This window comes from Mixophyes fleayi, chromosome 4, assembly GCF_038048845.1.
Source record: "Mixophyes fleayi isolate aMixFle1 chromosome 4, aMixFle1.hap1, whole genome shotgun sequence".
NCBI classification, from domain to species: domain Eukaryota; kingdom Metazoa; phylum Chordata; class Amphibia; order Anura; family Limnodynastidae; genus Mixophyes; species Mixophyes fleayi.
Genome location: NC_134405.1, coordinates 27,813,795 through 27,834,739, shown reverse-complemented (window position 1 = coordinate 27,834,739; position 20,945 = coordinate 27,813,795). Strand labels below are relative to the sequence as shown.

Sequence of the window (20,945 nt, the reverse complement as noted above, 5' to 3'; positions counted from 1 at the left end):
TAACTAGAACTTGGATAGGGCAATTGACTAAGGTCCTGGAGATCAGTGCTCAAGAAGAATGATACAGTCAACTCTAAAAAAATCAAGTAGTCAAAATTGTAGTCATGATAACACCTGATGCCCAGGAAAGCGCTGGTCACCGAAACATCACCAAAACCATCTGGGGTGGCACTATAAATTATCAAACCATGGGGCTTGTGTCTTCTAAAAATTGGTCCTATGAAGGGGGAGCTACACCTGAAATACCTGGAATGTTTATACCTAACTAATTATGTCCACCATGATTTTTCACTTCTCTGCAGCAGGTTTCCATGTTAGGAGAGAGGTGTTCCTATAACACAGCAGGCAGAGATGACTGACAGCTTGTCGGACTTGCTTGTCCTAAATGCACTGTTTGAAATGGTTTTCTCTGCCCCCCCCCCCCTATCAGATCTATTTGTTCTAAATATGTGGGAGGGGATACAACTATCTGTATTGGATAAGGAGGTAACCCATTAATTTTAAGATCTTCAGTGGAATGAACGGTACCACTGTGCAATGTGTTTTACCTTAATGGTTTATATCTGGAAATTTCAATGTTTTTTTTTGTAATCCTTTAATTTGTGATTCATTTGGTAGGTGAGGTCAAGGTCATAGTCATGCTCGGACGCAAATTGCATGCAACACCTGCATACAATGAGGTGCCCTTGACGCTGAGATGCAGGCTTAAACATTTTGATCAAACTATAAACCAATACCTGATGCTTTCATTTTGCTAGATATACACAGATACATAGTGTTAAGGATTAGCGCTGACAACAACTGTCTTTCTGTTTTGTATACATATAGGGGGCCTGATTTATTAAGGAAAGTAAAGCAAAAAAAGGAGTAACTTTTCACCTTGGCAAAACCATGTTGCATTGGAGGGAGGATGTACATTTAAAATGTGACAGCAGATTTATAGTTGGGGTAGGGCATGTCCTAGCTCAGCTTTAAATTTCAGTGTACAAATAAAGCTATCAAGTATTTGTGTGCTACATGAAAAAACAGTCAGTATTTAAATTATGTGCAAAATAATAAACTAATTTGCACCCCCTGCATTGTAACATGGTTTTGTCCAGGAGAAAGCCTACTCATTTCTTTGCCTTTCTTTCCTTAATGAATCAGGCCCAGAGTGTTTATATTGCCAAGCAGCTGGTACCATATACAGTATAATATGGGATTAACAAAGCTCAGTCTTATTTCTTCTCTGGTTTTGTCTCAAAATTTTGTCTTATGTTGTCATAGCAGCTGTCCATCAAGCTTATTTAAGGCACATTTGGGTGTGGCCCACAAAGCAGCCCTTGCTAGAAGTAATCTCCTATACTTTGGAGGTGAGCGCATCTGATTTTAACTGTATTTTAATGGCGTTGAAGCGTATAGGTCAGTGTAGGACCTGCATATAATGAGGTGCCCTTGATGCTGGGATGAAGGCTTAAATGTGTTGATTAAAATATGAACCAATACCTCCTATTTTCATTTTGCTAGACATGTATTGTTAAGGACAAGCAATGATCACAATTGTCTTTTTATTTTTTATACATATAGAATGTTTATATTGCCATGCTGCTAGTACCATATATAATATCGGATTAACTGAGCGCGGACGTATTTCTTCTCTAGTTTTGTCTCAAAATATTGCTGTATGTTGTCCTAGCAGCTGCCCATTATGCCTATTTAAGGCTCATTTGGGTGTGGCACACAAGCCAGCCCTTACTAGAGCCCTTAAGCCACTAAACCTGGAAGGTGAGTGCATCTGATTTTAACTGCATTTTAATGGTGTTTAAAGCATATAGGGCAGTTTGGGATTTAAAAAAAAAAAAAAAAAAAAAAAAGGTGAGGTGCTTGGACAATCCTATTTAAACATCTTCAGAGTTTTTGGTGTCAGTGTTTACAGAATCCTGTGAATTGAAGATCTGCTGATACACAGTGTGAATTGATACAACCATCTGGTAGGAAGTACTTGCACAATTATGAATCATTTTTAGTGTTGTGATGTATTTTTTTTAATGTGAGTGTATCTGATAATGAAAACCCCTTTATATTTTAAAACCATATCATGCTAGAAAGACTTCATTTTTTTTTTTTCTTCTAATGCACTACTTTTGAGGAGTAAATCGATAGAAAAAGTGATAAATTTATAAAGAACATTATAAAGGCTAACCCGCAAGAAAATGTTCTCTCTAAGTTTATTCACAAGGGGGCATGTGTGATTCATCATACAAAACTCCACACCAATTCATCACGTTTTTTGGACTATTTTATTTGAGCACATCAAGGCAATATCTTAAAAATTACAAGCTTTTATGTTGGGTTTTTTTTGTTGTTCTTTTTTCTGTATTGTATTTTGTAAGAAGTACTTGTTTGTTTGTTCATAAATTTAAATATATTTTATTTTTATATATGCATTTGAGCCCCTAGTTATTTTTCATGTTGTGTATATGCAAGTCACATTTTGAAAAAAAAAAGAGTGAAACTTGTGCATAGTTCTGACCGTATTCAAATCCAAATGGATCTCAAGATATATTTTGATTTTAACCTGGGTGTAAAACGGCTTCGCCGTTATTTGCTGTATGTAGATACACACAACTGACTGCGGTCACCTTAGTAAGCATCAAACTTGGCTTAAACGTTACTTGCTGTATGTAGATACACACAACTGACTGTGGTCACATCAGTAAGCATCAAAAAAATATTTGCACCATAAAGTAAATGAACAACCTTTAACAGTATAAAATATGGCTTTAAAAAATATATAATATTTTGCATTAAATACATAAATCAAGATGCATTCTCGTTTAAATTGCATTGGCACGTTGCAAAAGGCTTTGCATACATGGGAAGTTGATGTAAGAGGGGCATCAGTCAAAACCACTGTCCGTTTGAACCAGGCTACCAGCGGTAGGAAAGCAGATCTCAGTAGTGGACTATTGACGCCTTCAGAGGAAATGCTGGATGAACTGTATTTTATTTTAACTAAGTGATCCCCAAATCAAACTACATTTATTTATTTTTTAGTTTTTGGCGCATTTGAATGCCTATATCTGAAGCCATCTTAGTCTTTATCTCTATACGCTCTCCAGTTATCTCTACATCTCTCCCCACCCTCCTTCTCTGCTTTCCTGGCCTGTCACACATACATAGGGGGAAGTGTGATGCTGCTGATTAAGTGGCTTCTGACTTTCTGTTTAAGTTGCACAGAGAAAGACTGACTACATTGTGACCGACTGGAGGTGAGTAGACTTCACTGTCTTGAAAGTTCCACTTTGCTCGAACCTCTATGTCATACGTGAGTCTGCTTGTAAAGGAACTCTGGCAGGTGTGACGCACTTATTTTATGCTGTCTGCTATGCAAATTGCACACACACAACTAACAATGGTGGGACCCGTGTACATGCTATGGATTTAGAAGTCACACACAGAGCTAGTTTATTACATTATGAATGGGGCTGTACCTCCCCAGTATTTGTATGTTGAGGTGACTCTAATCCTATAGGTTTTTATTTGTCTAATGGATGATTGTCTAAAAAAAAAAAAGTTCATGTTTCCTACTTTCCCTAGTTACAATGCTCTAAAGGTTGCTTGCAGAGTTTATTGTTCAGTACAGTTCCTATTATTTGACTTCTCTTCCACACAATCCCTTTAATCTTCTCCCAGAGCTCTCCTGTCAATCTAAATCTGGTGATTTAGACCTCTCACAATCAGGGCCAGTGCAACCATCGAGAAAACTAAGGTGGTCACCGAGAGGGTGCCTAAAACTATAAATGATCACATCACTCAATTAGGGGGCTATTTAAGGACATGCACCGATAACAGTGATTTTATCACAGCAGTAAAAGCCCTGTCAATTTATAATTAAAATCTCCCCAAGGCAGCTGAGCGCTACTCAGCCCGGAGTGGTAGGGGTTAACCTACTGGACCGCCGGGCCTGTGCATGCGTGACATGGCTAGCTGACTCCCATACGCACAGTGGAACAGACAAAAACTAAAAAAAATTAATTATATATCTAACACCTCAATTTCCAACCTGTTTCCACTTTTAGACAGTCGTCTTTACTACTTTTATCTTTTCAGGTTTTTTTCTCCTAAATTGCTGCCTGATTTGTCCTCATTTATTCACGATAGTGAGGGGACGTCAGGACGTCTCAATGTAAGTAGGTGTGCGAGACCCAATCTCCGGACCTCAAAGTTGGCACAGAAGTTTTTTGGCTGGAAGAAGAAGAAAATGCTCTGCCCCCTCCTGCAATGCCAGAAAACCCCCCATTAAATACACCTTCTACACACCCTTATCTCATTTCAATTATTCCATCCCACAATATACATTCTTCAGTATCAAGTATGTGTACTTATGTGTCCTACCCGCTCTTGGCAAGGAACACCCTCAATTCATACAACGCCTACCATCAGCCAGTGTAACCTTTCTCACCTCCACAGAGGCCGCCACCTTGGCCCAGTAATCCATGCGCATCCCGCGTAAAACTAGGTGCGGACCAAAGCATTTGCAGTAACGTTTGTGGTTCATAAATGGGCCTTAGTGTATCTATTATCCCTCAATCAGAGAGAAGCTGCTAATCTTTGAGACCTATTCTATAATCACTGTGCACAGTCCTCACACAAATTGTATATTACCCCCAGCAGGTGCCGGGCTCTGTATTGTGGGTGATCTCGGAGGTAACATGGACGATGGTGAAAGTGACAGTCCCTACACCCCATTGCTCAGGGCAGTCCAGGAGCCATTCTTACCAAAGACCTTGTTAAGTAAGTCTAATAAGTTTATCCAGTGCTGGGTAGCAGGAACATTGGGTTTATCTGCAGCTCTATCAGGTCCTTATTTTAGTCCAGCCCAACCTCATCCCCCAGTCATACCACCCTAGGCTTGTAAATTACAGTGACCCCCTTCAAACCTCTGTGTTCCTCTCTCTCTCTCCTCAGTTGCAGTGAAGTCGTTTCTTGTTTGCATGAATATCGCCAGTATTGCTATTGGTGAGTCTCACATCTATGTTCTCACCTATCCATCCCCATTCCCATTCTCTTTTACTTCTTCTGAGTGTGGACCTGATTTATAGTGACTGATGCAATCTTGGTGGCATATTAGTCCGCTTTGGAATTAAAACGCAACGTGGGTAGGCACAAGATCACTGTTTCTAATTAACATCTGATCAGGAATGTTCACCTGTGGATTGAAACCAGTGGCAAATAATGTCCAGTGTTGAGGGCTATCTGTATATGGTCATAGTTCAGTGATGACTAACCTGTGACACTCCAGGTGTTGTGAAACTACAAGCCCCAGCATGCTTTGCCAGTAGAGAACTAGCTGATAGCTGGTAGAGCATGCTGGGACTTGTAGTTTTACAACACCTGGAGTGTCACAGGTTAGCCATCACTGTCATAGTTCAACTGCACTAGCCAAGAACCCTTGGTAACTAGTCATTCAGATCTTACTTGTACAATATTCGTAAAGAAAGTATCCACTGCACCAGGCAATCACTCACCCAGTATATTATATATAATATATAATTGAATTGTAAATTTGAAACAATTACTTGGGTGGTGCTCCCCTACCATGCATAACTCATAGAGAATAACAAAAAGAAAATAAAGAAAGCATGGATTGTAAATAGGGGCACTCTTGGAGTAATATTTAAAAATAAATACTTTATTGAATATATATTAAAATGATCCCTAAATGGCCAATAAGCCACCAGTAATGAAAAATTTAAAAGCAAAAGTGCAAAATGTGTGATTAAAATTGGCAATTGCTGCTGCCTCGCCTCGCTATGTTAGGTATATATTAATGGCTAACGTTCATCTAAAAAAACATTTTAAGATAAAATTTGAATCCCTTTCAGATTGTAGTGTCTGAAGGGTGTATATCCAAATCACATTGATGCGATTTACAAATTCCAATACAATACCATGCACTTGTTCTGTGACCATGCCCCTACCTTGCCCAACGCAATGACTTTTATTTGAAAAGTGTAAGGGCCCAGGTCAGTCTGTCTGCAGCAAAGAGTTTATTACGCAGGCATTTTGAAATAGAAATGTAAAAATTTGTATCACAAGTGAGGTATTGCCCAAAGAAAAATCGTTGACAGGACAGCCGATGATGAAAGACATTGCCCTGAATTGACAATGTTGCAAGCACAGTCATGAGCCACTGCTTCTAAGAAAATACAAATGTTTACATCATTTATTTGCTTGAATCGCAGAGACCTGAGATTACAGCTCTTTCTGCAGATCATTTCTTTAGTAAGAAGACCCAGAGACTGATCAGATGATAAGAGGGCAGGAACTAGTGAATATGTGTTTGAGGCTAAAGATAAGTTATCTGTGAGAACAAATGGCTCATGTACAGGTTTGTTTGAAGGGTTTGGTCTCTGAGCTGTAAAAGTAACAGTTCTGATAAAACTCTATTACGAAATCTCTGAAACTTGTAATTAATTTGATAGCAAAATTCTGTAGGATCATTGTTGATTATAAATACATATTGTGAAATAGACCATTTTTTGTAATAAATGTCGAGATGGCTACTGTCAAAGCTTAACAGGATGTTATGATCTGTGGGCTGTGGCTTCCCTAATTAACGTACTATGGTATAGCGGGGTATGAAACTCACAGAAATTATGTTCTTTCGTCCAACTTTCATGCGCCTCAAAGTGTCCTACAGGATAAAAGCTTTTCTCAATCACGACATTGGTATTAGAGCCGGAGTGGGATTGAACTCTGCTCTCCAGCTACTTTGCCCTCCTCCTCGAGGACCCTTCCCCCCCCCCCCCCCCCCGTCCCCTCTGGGGGTCTCCCTGTCTTCCGCGCCCTCCTTCTTGGGCTCCGTTGTTTGCCGATCCTCCCTCCCCCTTTCCCCGCCCTCTCTAGCTGTGCATTGAGCTTACTGAGTTACTGTGCTTACTGTTTACTGTACTGTGCTGTCTCACCTTGTATTGTAATTCGTTTTGTCCCTGTACGGCGCCACGGACACCTTGTGGCGCCCTATAAATAAAAATTAATAATAATAATAATAATAATAATAATAATAATTGAAGATCAGTTGCAGCATGAATAGCACACCGGTCAGAATTAGTGGATATTATATCACAATTACTTTGTGTTATGTGCGTACCGTCGCTAACCAATAACGATTGTCGAACCTCGATTTGTGTTTCCAACGCACAAAGATTTATTCGCAATAAGTGGAAAAAATATGCTCAAGCGAAGTAATAGTAAATACAGCCGTTACTTATCGCAGGCGCTCTGGATCCAGTGCAGTCATTCAATCCTGAAGTCTGGGGACAAGATGTCTGCACTCTGGATCACAAGCTGCTGCTTATATACACAATCAAATACAGTAATACAATGAAGATGGTATGGCTTGCATCTATTGGTCCGGGTCTCAGGAATGTCCAAGGGGTCGTCAATCATTGGCTGGTTCATCCTAAGGAATCCAAAGGAGGGGGTCCTCTCTGCAGGGGGTATGCTCTGCTCTTCCCGCCAGAATTCCTTAGTCTTAAGTAGTTCATAATTCTCTATCATTCATAACTTGCGTATGCACTCTGCGATTCCCTCGCAGAGTGAACCAAACAGTAGGATATGTAACAATGTTCATTATGATACCACTCATGATGTTATTCCTTTAACCCGTTCTGTGTATTTCACTAATATGCATGTAACTCTGATATAACATATAAATACTACTATATTTCGACATAACTGACTATGTGTTGCAACTACCAATAATGTGTACTATTTTATAAGTATGCGTGTTTGTGCGAATGTATGGTAAAAGATCAATTACTGTTGCTGCCACGTGTAGTGGATGCGTACGCCCTTTCACGCCGTAGCGTGCCCTTGTACGTCGATGCGTACCGTATGCATCTTTTCAGACAAAGACAACCAAGTTTGCTAGACTTTAATTGAAATGACTTTATCCAATTTGCTGACTTCGACAGTTCCACCCTTTGATAGTGTAATAAACTATCACCCAATCACCGTTTCAAGTTCAGGATTATACAATACTTCTTCACAGACCATGATCTCGGTATCTGGTACCACCCTTTCCGTCTCTTTCTTAGTGTTACTCCCATGAGACCGTTTTCCACACTTCAACACAGTAGGAACACATTTGACAACTAAACCAATTGCTAAGATGACACCCAGTATAAGGAGAAGGAGCTTACCTACACTGGCAACCATTTCCTGTACGCACTCCCCCAGACCGGAGAACCATTTTGCTGGGTTCAACCATGAGAACCAACCCGCCACCTTTTCCCCGACCTCATATAACGAAGAATTATGGCTCTTTCGAAATTCCCATTTCAGCTGCAAAATTTCATCCATCTTCCGGTCTATAACCTCTTTAGGGTCTTCCGTATTATTAGTAATGTACGTGCAACATTTGACACCGAACTGGGTGGCCAGTGTCACACAGTACCCACCAGTAATAGAGGTTAGATAATTTAGTACCAGTCTACGTTGCACCAACTCCTTCTTGTACGCTTGTAGCTCCCTTCCAGTATACCTGAAAGTGTCATCATACATCTCGGTGATATTATCTATTAATTTAGCTAGGTCTTGGATATATTTAAAGTTTAATGTTCCCCGAGCGGTCCTGGTGAGATCTAGAGCAACCATAATTTGGAAACCAGCAGTTTCACTAATCAATTTTGTAGCTATGGGTTCCTCACCAGGAATCATATTTCTCTTGCCACGGTGTTCATACTGTGTGTGTATGTATGGTGGTGATGTAGTCTTGTGAATATCTACCATTTCTTCATGAGTAATAGTCATGATTTCAGGAACCAGTTTAGCTAAGAAACACAAGCCCTTGGAACTCGGAGTCACCCAGGAATAAGCTTTCCTCCCACAAACAAAATACACATCATCAGGGAGAACATAAGGAACAGTATGCCCATGAATTATATCACACAGAGTTTTGATAAAACTACCCATGCCTAGTGTCTCCATCTGCTCTAGACACGTGTCGGCATTAATGACATTTTCACATTTATCTGTAGAGACTTTTCCAATAGATACCTTCTTATGTTTGGTTATACGCCCTAACTTGTGACTTCCATCAGCATTCCTGCCTAGTAGTGACCTTGTGAGTCTCCCTCTAAAATGAGTGTGGCGAGCCATTGTCTGATCTGATAGGTCAGCCTCCCAATTCTCCAGGCGCTTTGCATGAGATATGTTTAGGCACAGCAACGATCTGCCTATGGAGTATTGTCGAAGCGTCAGACTAGGGGACCTAGTGTTATTGTACCTCCCTTCTATGGGCCTCCTACCCCTTAATTCGAGTACTTCGGATATGTTTAGCGGGAATGGCACTAGTCCTATGTTATGCTGCCCTTGAGGCACGTGAGAGCACACCCAACACTCAGTTTGGTTTAGCACCTTACCCACCAGGGAGTGATAATCCTCCAAAGGATGCCCGCCTATATTCAGAGTACTGGGGGACTGGCATCGTTGGATGCATCTCTCGTCAACTAGGGAGTTGCAGAACTTGCAGATACAATACTCATCAGACAATAGCCCCTCACACTGCCACCGAGTTCCTGAGCTAGCAGACCTTTTCATAACCCCTGGACCAAGTTTGATAATGGGCTGCTCAGGATATCCTATTAACTTTTCTTCGGCCTCTATTTCATCCGTATCACTCCCAGAACTCTCCTCCGTCCTCCATCCTCCTTCACAAAAATAGAATGTCCTAGAAAAAGTAAAAACAAGGAAAATCCTGGAACAAAAGAAAAACAAAAACCGCCACTCCATCGCTGGAAAGATAGTTCTGAGGCAACGTCTCTGGTTCAGGTGTCTCAACTGCAGGCTTTAGGTCTCCCGGAACAGGCTCACAAGTGACAGCTCTATGTCGTCGGTCTGAGTCTTGTCTTGCACTTTCTCCGGATTATGGACTCTCCTGCAGTGGGTGGAATGGACCCAAGTGTCTCTCTCTGCAACCTTCAGTGATGTAGTACTGGTCAGCAGCACTTGGTACGGGCCTTCCCAACGGTCTGTTAAACAACCTGAACGTAAGAAATTGCGGATCATAACATAGTCTCCAGGTTCAACATCATGACAGTTCGTCTCTGGCATACCAGGTGACAGCATTTTTAGTTTTTGTTGTTGTTGTTTCAGCTGTCTACTCATTCTTATAAGATATTGTACAGTCACTTCATTATTACACTTTAAGTCGTCTTGTGGACTCACGATCAAATGAGGTTGTCGTCCGAACAGTATCTCAAAGGGGGACAGATTAAGAGGAGGTCTAGGAGTGGTTCGAATGCTGTGGAGGACCAACGGCAAAGCCTCAGGCCATGCCAACCCAGTTTCAGCCATTATCTTACCTAGTTTGTTCTTGATAGTACCGTTTACTCTCTCCACCTTACCACTGGCTTGTGGTCGGTAAGGGGTGTGAAGTCTGCTACTGATTCCCATGAGTTTACACATATTTTGGAAGACATCACCAGTAAAATGGGTACCCCTATCACTTTCAATGATTCTAGGGATACCGAACCTACACACAAAGTCTTGTACAATTTTCTTTGCAGTGAACACAGCAGTATTAGTGGCTGCCGGATATGCTTCTACCCAACCTGAAAACACATCAATACACACTAACACATATTTTAGATTCCTGCACGGTGGTAATTGGATATAGTCAATTTGTATTACCTGAAAAGGTCCGTCTGTAGGAGGGATGTGGGATGGCTCAGTTGGAATAGTTTTCCCAACATTTTTCCTCAAACAAGTAAGACATGACATTGCTTTCTTACCAGCTTGAGAGGAAAATCCGGGAGCACACCAGTATGCTCTCACCAGTTTGCGCATACCTTCTTTACCCAGGTGAGTCAGGCCGTGTGCTGCTTCAGCCAGGCTTGGATAGTATGTTCGGGGAGCTACAGGCTTACCTTGTCCATCCCTCCAGAGTCCTGAGGACTCTTGACCACATCCCTTCGCCTTCCAGACCGCCTTTTCCTTCAGGGAACACAAATCTTGCATTTCAATTAGTTTCTGCATGTCTAGTGTCTGAAAAACCATCATAGTCTCGGTCAATACAGTCCTAGGTTGCCCTGCTGCCCATTTAGCAGCTTCGTCTGCCCTGTTGTTGCCCAGTGACACTGGGTCTTCTTCAAAGGTATGGGCTTTGCACTTTATGACGGCTACTGTTCTGGGTAACTGTATCGCTGTCAGAAGTCCTTTTATGTGTTGTGAATGTGCTACTGGTGTACCTGCTGCTGTCGTAAAGTTTCTAAGACGCCAAAGGGCCCCAAAATCGTGCACTACCCCGAAGGCCTACCTAGAGTCAGTATATATATTGGCTGATTTACCCTCTGCCAATTCACATGCTCTCCTTAGTGCTACTAGTTCCACCACCTGGGCTGAGAGAGGTGGGCCAAGGGGTTCAGCTTCTACCACATCCTGATCGTCTACAACAGCGTAACCAGTACATAGCTCTCCTGTCTCTGTCTGTCTATGGCAACTTCCGTCTGTATAAAACGTAAAATCTACATTTTCTAAGGGGGTGTCACGTATGTCGGGCCTTGCAGTAAAGGTCTGATTCAGGTGTTCCATACAGTCATGCGTGTCAGTATTCTTGCCTAACTCATCATCAACCAGGGTCTCCTCACCTCCCACCCTTTGTGTCTCTAGAGACACATACGGAAGGTATGTAGCTGGATTTAGGGTGCTACATCGTTTGATGGTGATGTTTGAGGGTGCCATCAGGGCTAGTTCCCATTTTGTGAATCTAGCTGAAGAAACATGTCTGGTTTGGGCTGAATTTAACAGAGCTGATACAGCATGGGGTGTATAGATGGTTGAATTATGTGCTAATACTACATCCTCGCTCTTACTTACTAGAAGGGCCGTTGCTGCTACACTTCTGAGACATGTTGGGAGTGATCTTCCCACATTGTCTAATTGTGCACTGTAGTATGCTACCGGTCTGCTAGCGTCACCATGTTTCTGTGCGAGGACACCTGCTGCACAACCATCAGCTTCTGTACAAAATAGCTCAAAAGGCTTTTCATAATCAGGTATTCCCAATGCAGGTGCTCTTGTCAGACTATCTTTAAGATTAAAGAACGCTTGCTCTGACTCTTCTGTGTGTACAACACGTTCTGGTTTTGAGGAAGAGACTAGCTCCTGCAATGGTAATGCCAGAATAGAAAAACCTGGGATCCAGGACCTACAGTATCCACACATCCCCAAGAAAGTACGAATCTGCTTCTGGCTCTGTGGCAGGGTCATGTGTTGTATGGCCTCAATTCTGTCGGTTGTCAGGTGTCTTAGCCCCTTAGTGAGGCAGTGTCCTAAGTATTTGACCTTAGTCTGACATGGCTGTAATTTATCCTTTGCCACCTTGTGCCCTGTTTGTGAAAGATGAAGCAACAACAATTTAGTATCATGTAAACATGACATAAAAGAATCAGAGCACAACAACAAATCGTCCACATATTGAATTAGAACAGACCCATTGTGGGGTTGAAAGGATTGCAAACAGTCATGTAAGGCTTGGGAGAAAATACTGGGGCTGTCAATGAACCCCTGGGGTAGTCTGGTCCATGTGTATTGCACTCCCCTGTAGGAGAATGCAAAAAGGTATTGGCAGTCAGGGTGAAGAGGGACTGAAAAGAAAGCAGAACATAGATCAATGACAGTAAAATGGCTGGCAGACGGTGGAATCTGCATGAGGATGACAGCTGGATTCGGCACTACGGGGAATTGGCTCTCAACAACTTTGTTAATTCCCCTTAAGTCCTGGACTAATCTATAGCCCATCCCCCCCATTCTTCTTCTCCGGGAAAATGGGACTATTTGCTGTACTGGCTGTACGGATTAAAATCCCTTGTTGTATTAGCCTCTCAATAACAGGATATACGCCTAGTTCCACCTCCGGTTTTAATGGATACTGTGGGATTTTTGGAGCGATCCTACCACTTTTTAGATTGACCATGACAGGGGCTACATTTGCCATCAGTCCAGTGTCCTGTCCATCTCTGGTCCATAGGGAACCTGGTATTTCCAGCAACATCCCCTTTACTTGAGATGGACTTTGTTCTTTAACAGGAGAGTGTAACATTAACCTTTGAGGGGTGTCCAATATGTCCTGTACCTCATGTGCAACCTTCTCGGGTATATCTAGGAACACACCATCTGAAGTACAGTATATGACACATCCCATTTTACATAACCAGTCTCTCCCTAGCAAGTTAGTAGGAGCCGCTGCAGCTAAGAGGAACGAATGCTTAGTATGCAGAGGGCCGATAGTAACTTCAGCGGGTTTAGTTAGAGGATAATGTAACACTTTTCTCGTCACCCCCATAGCTGGAATGGTTTTACTGGTCACCTGTAGATTGAAAGGAGAGGTTATCACAGATCGGGCCGCCCCTGTATCTACAAGAAAAGTTTGTTTCCTACCAGCTATGTCAACTATCATTGTTGGTTCTTCACTCTAACTCTCAGTTAACCTCACTGGCTGTAGACTACAGGTATGACCTGACCCCTAGCGCTGACTATTGATTTCCCGCGCAGCATTTGCTGCAGTAATATGCGCGGGTAGATGTGAGTCTTCTAGTCTATGTGAATCCTTCCTTGGAGGATATCTATGTGACCCACCCCTATGTGTATTGAGTCTTTCTTTATTACAATCTCTCCTGTAATGTCCTTCCTCGTTACAGTTGAAACACCTGATCACTTTAGGTTTCCTGTTATATGGGTTGTATGCTGGTGGTTGTGTATGCACCCCTTCTAGAGCCTGTATACTTACCGTCATTAACCTATCACTTTTCTCTTTCCTTTTTCTAAAAAGGTTCTTGTCATGCTCCACAGCAGACTCCCTAAGAGAGTCTACCGTGACGCCTCTCCAATTAGGTAATGTGGTTTGTACTCTCGTCTTTAAATTTTCGCTAAGGCCGTCCATCAGTACTCCTACAGCTACCTCTCTGTGATGTGGATCCTCACTTATGTTGGATATCCCAGTAAATCGTGCGATCGCTGTTATAGCTCTAGAAAAGTAATCTGAGGCAGTTTCACTATCCTTTTGTTTAATGGTGAAAATCTTACTCCAATTTACTACTACTGGAAAACAGATGGCTAAATGTTTGACAATTTGTTCTATATTCCGTTGGTTAATCTCATCAGTCAAGGTGTCATCTTCCTCCAACAAACAATCTTCAATAAATTTTTGTATGTTAGTATTGGGAGGAAGACACGCCCTCAACACTACCCGCCAATCCTTACTGGTTGGTTCGTGAGCATTCCCTAAGTCTTTAACAAATTTCTGACATTTAGTTAACTCCTTTCTAGGGTCTGGGAATTCAGTCATAATGGAACGTAATTCTGATCTAGTCCAGGGACAATGCATTGTAACATTTCTTAAAGGAACTACACCATCCTTATCCGGTTTCCCATTGGGAACCGATATTGTGCGGACCGGGAACACACCCTCTGGTACACTAACTTCAGGGGACACTACAGGATTTACAGGCCCTAGATTTAGAACACTTTCACTCCTAGTGATCACGCTACTCTCACCTATCTCAGCCATTTTCTCATACTTGCGCTGAGCCTCTAGTACATTAACAGCATGGGCAATGGCTGAAATCACAGTGGGTTCATCTTCATTTTCAGATACACTTGATTGAAACTGGCTTAAAACAGGGTACAACTTAGTAATTTTTCTATTTTAGTTTTAACAACGGCTGTACTTACCCCTCCCGCCACATAAGGTGGCAGGGGCGCGCTTGCGCTGAGTTCGCCACGCTTCTCAATGGTTACATCTGCCTCGCGTGCGCTTTTCGCCACGCCTACTTCCGGTTTGCATTCGCTACTCTGCCACGTGTTACCTTCCATTTGCCACAATTTTAAACAATCATTATGTCTATTTCTCTTTTTCGTTGACTTGATCAACCATACTTTATCTTTTACAGTATTTAGTACCTCTGCAATAAAACTCCCTGTTGTTGGGAAAGGCCTATCACAAGCTTTGGTCATCCCGACCCACATGTCACAATACACAGTTGCATATGCACCATATTTCTTACACATGAGAAACCTAGCTGAACCAATAGGGCCTTCCTTAGGCAGTACACTGACCATCTCTAGCGTATGCTTAGCACCCATGTTGAACAATATACCTTCTACCCGGAACACAGACACACCGCAGTGCTCTGTTCCTTCCACCTAATAATTTCAACTCTGTTGCTATACTCACCGCTAGAGATCTATAATGCTCGGTGAACGTATTTCCTTTAGCCGCGTTCACTCGCTTTTCTCGCACCAGGCGAGGATCCCTAATACAGAAATATCACTGTGGGCCCCAAGGGCTATCAGCTCCTCGATACCCTGGCTTAACCACAAAAATCTGCTGAGTTTATTATCGCTGGGAGCGCAAAGTCGATACAATCAACCTGCCTTTCCAGTATAATTCCTCCTAGCTGCTTCACCAATTCGCACTAACGGTGCGATCGGATCGCACTGCCTTCCAATACTAATTATTAGCAAACCTTGCGATCTATTGGTAGCGCTTTGCGAAAAACACGTTTTCGCATTCGGTATACCTGCCCTGCATACCGTCCTTCAGTTGGGCAATCCGCCTCGTCAGACAGCAACTGAGCACAATCCACAATAAAACAGTGTATCTACGTTACAACATCACACACTATTCACCTTTTCTGCGCAGAAAATCAAAAGTTCCCAACAATAGTAATAATGTCTCAGAGGCTTTCACAAGTGATTATACTATGCATGTACAATAACTATCAAAACGATTTTTTAACCACGTGGCAAGTTTACCAGAAGTTCGCGTACGCACAGCAGGAAGTACACATATGCTATGCAATGCAGTTAAAACGCACAATGACAGTAAAAAGAAACCGTTTTCTCTTTTGTCCCTAGGTTCTAGTTAGCGTGCCCTAGATAATGCAAAACGGACATTCGGTTTCGCAACACTGAGTAAAATTCAGGTTTTTAACACCATGCGTTCTTACCCGTTTATGACGCGTCTCCACCCTTTGTTGAGGAACCGAAATCCGTTGGTCTTGCATATCATCGGCAACGAAACCTCCAAAGCTCACGAGCCCCCAAATAGTTATGTGCGTTTTGTCGCTAACCAATAACGATTGTCGAACCTCGATTTGTGTTTCCAAAGCACAAAGATTTATTCGCAAATAAGTAGAATAATATGCTCAAGCGAAGTAATAGTAAATACAGCCGTTACTTATCGCAGGCGCTCTGGATCCAGTGCAGTCATTCAATCCTGGAGTCTGGGGACAAGAAGTCTGCACTCTGGATCACAAGCTGCTGCTTATATACACAATCACATACAGTAATACAATGAAGATGGAATAGCTTGCATCTATTGGTCCAGGTCTCAGGAAGGTCCAAGGGGTCGTCATCATTGGCCAGTTCATACAAAGGAATCCAAAGGAGGGGGTCATCTCTGCAGGGGGTATGCTCTGCTCTTCCCGCCAAGATTCCTTAGTCTTAAGTAGATCATAATTCCCTATCATTCATAACTTGTGTATGCACTCTGCGATTCCCTCGCAGAGTGAACCAAACAGTAGGATATGTAACGAGGTTCATTATGATACCACTCATGATGTTATTCCTTCAATCCATTCCGTGTATTTCACTAATATGCATGTAACTCTGATATAACATATAAATACTACTATTTCGACATAACTGACTGTGTTGCAACTACCATTAATGTGTACTATTTTATAAGTATGCGTGTCTGTGCGAATGTATGGTAAAAGACCGATTACTGTTGCTGCCACGTGTAGTGGATGCGCACGCCCTTTCACGCCGTAGCGTGCCCTTGTACGCCGTAGCGTACCGTACGCATCTTTTCAGACAAAGACAACCAAGTTTGCTAGACTTTAATTGAAATGACTTTATCCAATTTACTGACTTCGACAAAATGTACTGTAAGCCACCAGTTATATAACTGAATGTCCGGTCTTCCCCCTATAGCAGCCCCTATTTCTCATAGCATTATATATGCTCCCTGGTATTCAGTTCCCCCAGGTCTTAGTGCAATACCTATAGGTTTATATTTATGAACAAAAGATATACTGAAGTCTAGTACCCTGAATCAATACAGAGACAATACCAGATGACAAATGGTAACTGAATAGAAAAGGCAGACTAGTCATGTACAATCCAAACCAGTAGCATGCAGCAAACAGAATAGTAAGAGTCACAGACCATGGTCAGGGCAGGCAGTAGACAAGAATGGGTCAATAAACAAGCAGGGTCAAAAATCCAACAGACAACAAAACAGACGCACAGTACAGTGCTTAAGCAAATTAACACTATAAAAGGCAGTGAGAATGTGCTGCTGACAGCCTTATAAAGCCACCAGGAACCAATCCCAATTCATCAATCAGACCAACCTTCACAGTGCTGATCACTGATGCTAAGTATCGGGTCTCGACATCAGTTAACAACAAGCCGAGATGTATTAGACTGCTTCAATCTGTCAGTTTCTATCCCGATCTCTGTACATATTCCTGACGATATACCCCAATTCCCATACATTCCATCACTGTACCTCCCTAACTGTAGCCCATTTCCTATTCACTCCATCACTGTACCCGTATTTATATCCATTTCATCAATGTACCGCATTCCTTTCCACTCCTCCTCTGTACCCCAGCGCCTATCTATCCCATCTCTGTACGCACTTTCCTATCCAGACTTTGCTGTGACTCAGTTGTCCTTCTGCAACTAATGAGATTTCCTACACCCTGATTGTGTCTTTTGTCATTCACAGGAGCGATCTACATAAATGATTGTCCCGGACAGTATCTGATTCCATACTATCTTATTATTTCGGGGGTGGCATGTCTGCTACAACTCTCCCTAACCTGTCTCCCATGTGGGGATGGCATGGAGCCCCCATCTGTCAGTCTTGTGAATGTCTGCGCACAGTCAGTGATGCTCATGTTCCTTTTTGCCTTCTTCATAGCAGGTGAATATCAGCAGGAGGCCGATAATATGGGGAGTCCCGGGGTAGGAGGGATGGGGGTTTTTCTGACCTATAGAAAACAGGAGAGCACTAGGTTAGAGACTGGAGGAGGTAGGCAGGAAGTGCAGACAGTGAGCAGAGAATGACAGGACAGAGAGCGCAGGCAGTTCCAGAGTTCAGGCAGGTACCTGTCAGAAGCAGAAGACAGTGCAGTCACACACAGAGAGCAACACAGTTAGTCACTGGGCAGCGAACAGGCAGTTACAGAGCAAAGTGTAGGCTGTGCCATGGCAGAGAATCAGAGGGCTGAGAGTGAAGACAGTTCCAGAGGAAGAAAGCAGAGTTAATTACAGGACAGATAGTCACAAGGCACAGAGCGTAGGCAGCTACAGGACGGATGGTCACAAGGCACAGAGCGTAGGCAGCCACAGGATGGATGGTCAAAAGGCACAGAGCGTAGGCAGCCACAGGACGGATGGTCACAAGGCACAGAGAGTAGGCAGCCACAGGACGGATGGTCACAAGGCACAGAGAGTAGGCAGCCACAGGACAGATGGTCCCAAGGCATAGAGAGTAGGCAGCCACAGGACAGATGGTCCCAAGACATAGAGAGTAGGCAGCCACGGGACAGATGGTCACAAGGCACAGAGCGTAGGCAGCCACAGGACAGATGGTCCCAAGACATAGAGAGTAGGCAGCCACGGAACAGATGGTCACAAGGCACAGAGCGTAGGCAGCCACGGGACAGATGGTCACAAGGCATAGAGAGTAGGCAGCCACGGGACAGATGGTCACAGGGCATAGAGAGTAGGCAGCCACGGGACGGATGGTCACAGGGCACAGAGCGTAGGCAGCCACGGGACGGATAGTCACAAGGCACAGAGAGTAGGCAGCCACGGGATGGATAGTCACAAGGCACAGAGAGTAGGCAGCCACGGGACGGATGGTCCCAAGGCATAGAGTAGGCAGCCACGGGACGGATGGTCCCTTGGCATAGAGAGTAGGCAGCCACGGGACGGATGGTCCCTTGGCATAGAGAGTAGGCAGCCACGGGACGGATGGTCCCTTGGCATAGAGAGTAGGCAGCCACGGGACGGATGGTCCCTTGGCATAGAGAGTAGGCAGCCACGGGACGGATGGTCCCTTGGCATAGAGAGTAGGCAGCCACGGGACGGATGGTCCCTTGGCATAGAGAGTAGGCAGCCACGGGACGGATGGTCCCTTGGCATAGAGAGTAGGCAGCCACGGGACGGATGGTCCCTTGGCATAGAGAGTAGGCAGCCACGGGACGGATGGTCACAAGGCATAGAGAGTAGGCAGTCACGGGACGGATAGTCACAAGGCATAGAGAGTAGGCAGCCACAGGGCTGAGAGTGAAGGCAGTTCCAGGGAAAGAGAGCAGAGTTATATACAGGACAGAGAATTACAGGCAGAGAGGGGAGTGCAGTAAAATGAGCTGAGCAGAGTCCTATTTCTCTCCTCTGCAGGTAATGTCTGGATATACTCTCTGAACCATGAACCCTGGGATTCTCCTTCAGGCCCAAAGAGATGTAACCGGGTCCTCTACCTTTATGCCTTCTGGATCATAACCCTGTGTCACCTGTGCCTAGCAGTCCTGGTATTTACCTACTTGTGTCTGCTGCTCTGTCTCTGTATTCTGAAAAGGTCAATGTTCTGGCGTTCCCGCTTTGGTCCTAACTAAAAGCCTGAGCCTGGCTTATCCTGGACTCCTGTAGACATTCTGAGAATTGAAGCCCTATTTCTTGCTGAGCAGAATCTGCACTGTTCTACATTTGAAATACATTCACAATGGTATAAAACAGCATTCATATTTACATGGATGGAGAAAAAAGCAAAAAATCATTCATTTCGGAAAAACTTCTTGATTATCCAGAGGATGGCAAACAACTCCATGTGACGCAGTTGTAAGTTTAACCTCCCAGGGGGGAAAAATCTTACTGACGCAATAAATAACATAGAAAAAAAATCAAGATTAACTCCGTGAACCAATCACCTCGTTATTAAGGAAAAAAATCCACAGTTTAAGTGCTCTTACTGTAAAGAACTCCTTCCTAAGCTGATAGTGGAATCATCTTTCCTTTTCTTTGGTGACCCCTATTTTATCTGCATTGATTTAATAACCAATGACAGATCCCCCATCTGGAAAGATTAACCTAGAAGCCTGGATTCAGGCAGGGGCCTAACATTAAATCACCATTTATTCATTTTATTTGGGGGGGGGGGGTGGGATAAGTGCTGGTACAGACGCAGTGTAGCCCTGTTTGGTTTTAGATCAATTGAAAGCAAAAATGGGTCTGCACAGCCCTTGTGCTGGCCCCGTACTCAGAAAACCATAGTGGGGATCAACGTAGAAGATAGACCATTATCTCCGGCCCCTCTCAGACCGCTAGTGGCACGGTGAGGCTAGACCTTGCTGGTTAGGATAGGCATTTGCGCAAGAATTCGTGACAATCGTCAACCCTGGAAGTGTGGTTGCCAAATCCTCAGTTTGCTGCCAGCCATTTATGAAAATACAACTGTGCAAGGTTGCATTACAATTGTAAAATATAATTATTAACATTTATTTACGTACTCTGCAGCACTGAATAATTGGGAACAAATGCTGTAATAACACAACACTGGGTAATACAAACAGACAGAGTGGTAAGAGGACCCTGCTTGCACTCTTTACAATCTATAGCAGTGTTGGCTAACCAGTGACACTCCAGGTGTTGTGAAACTACAAGTCCCAGCATACCCTTTCAGCAATATGCTGCTATATAGTGGCAGAGCATGCTGGGACTTGTAGTTTCACAACACCTGGAGTGTCCCAGGTTAGCCAACACTGATCTATAGCCATGCCTCCCAACTGCCCTGATTTAGGAAGAACATCCCTACAGTTGGCAACTTTGCCTCGACTCCTGGGCGCTACGTGTGCCACATCCAGGTACAACCCTAAGGC

At 43.4% G+C, this 20,945-nt stretch overlaps 1 protein-coding gene across 1 annotated transcript; it reads left to right on the top strand.

The window, feature by feature from the left end:
• The first annotated feature begins 1,724 nt into the window (after positions 1-1,724).
• LOC142151147 (transmembrane protein 272-like) lies at positions 1,725-20,728 on the top strand. Its single transcript, XM_075206506.1, has 5 exons — positions 1,725-1,764; positions 4,657-4,776; positions 4,951-5,001; positions 17,789-17,986; positions 19,471-20,728. Exons 2-5 carry the CDS (start codon positions 4,695-4,697, stop codon positions 19,683-19,685), a joined length of 546 nt encoding a protein of 181 aa, XP_075062607.1. The 5' UTR covers positions 1,725-1,764; positions 4,657-4,694; the 3' UTR covers positions 19,686-20,728.
• Positions 20,729-20,945: the final 217 nt, after the last annotated feature.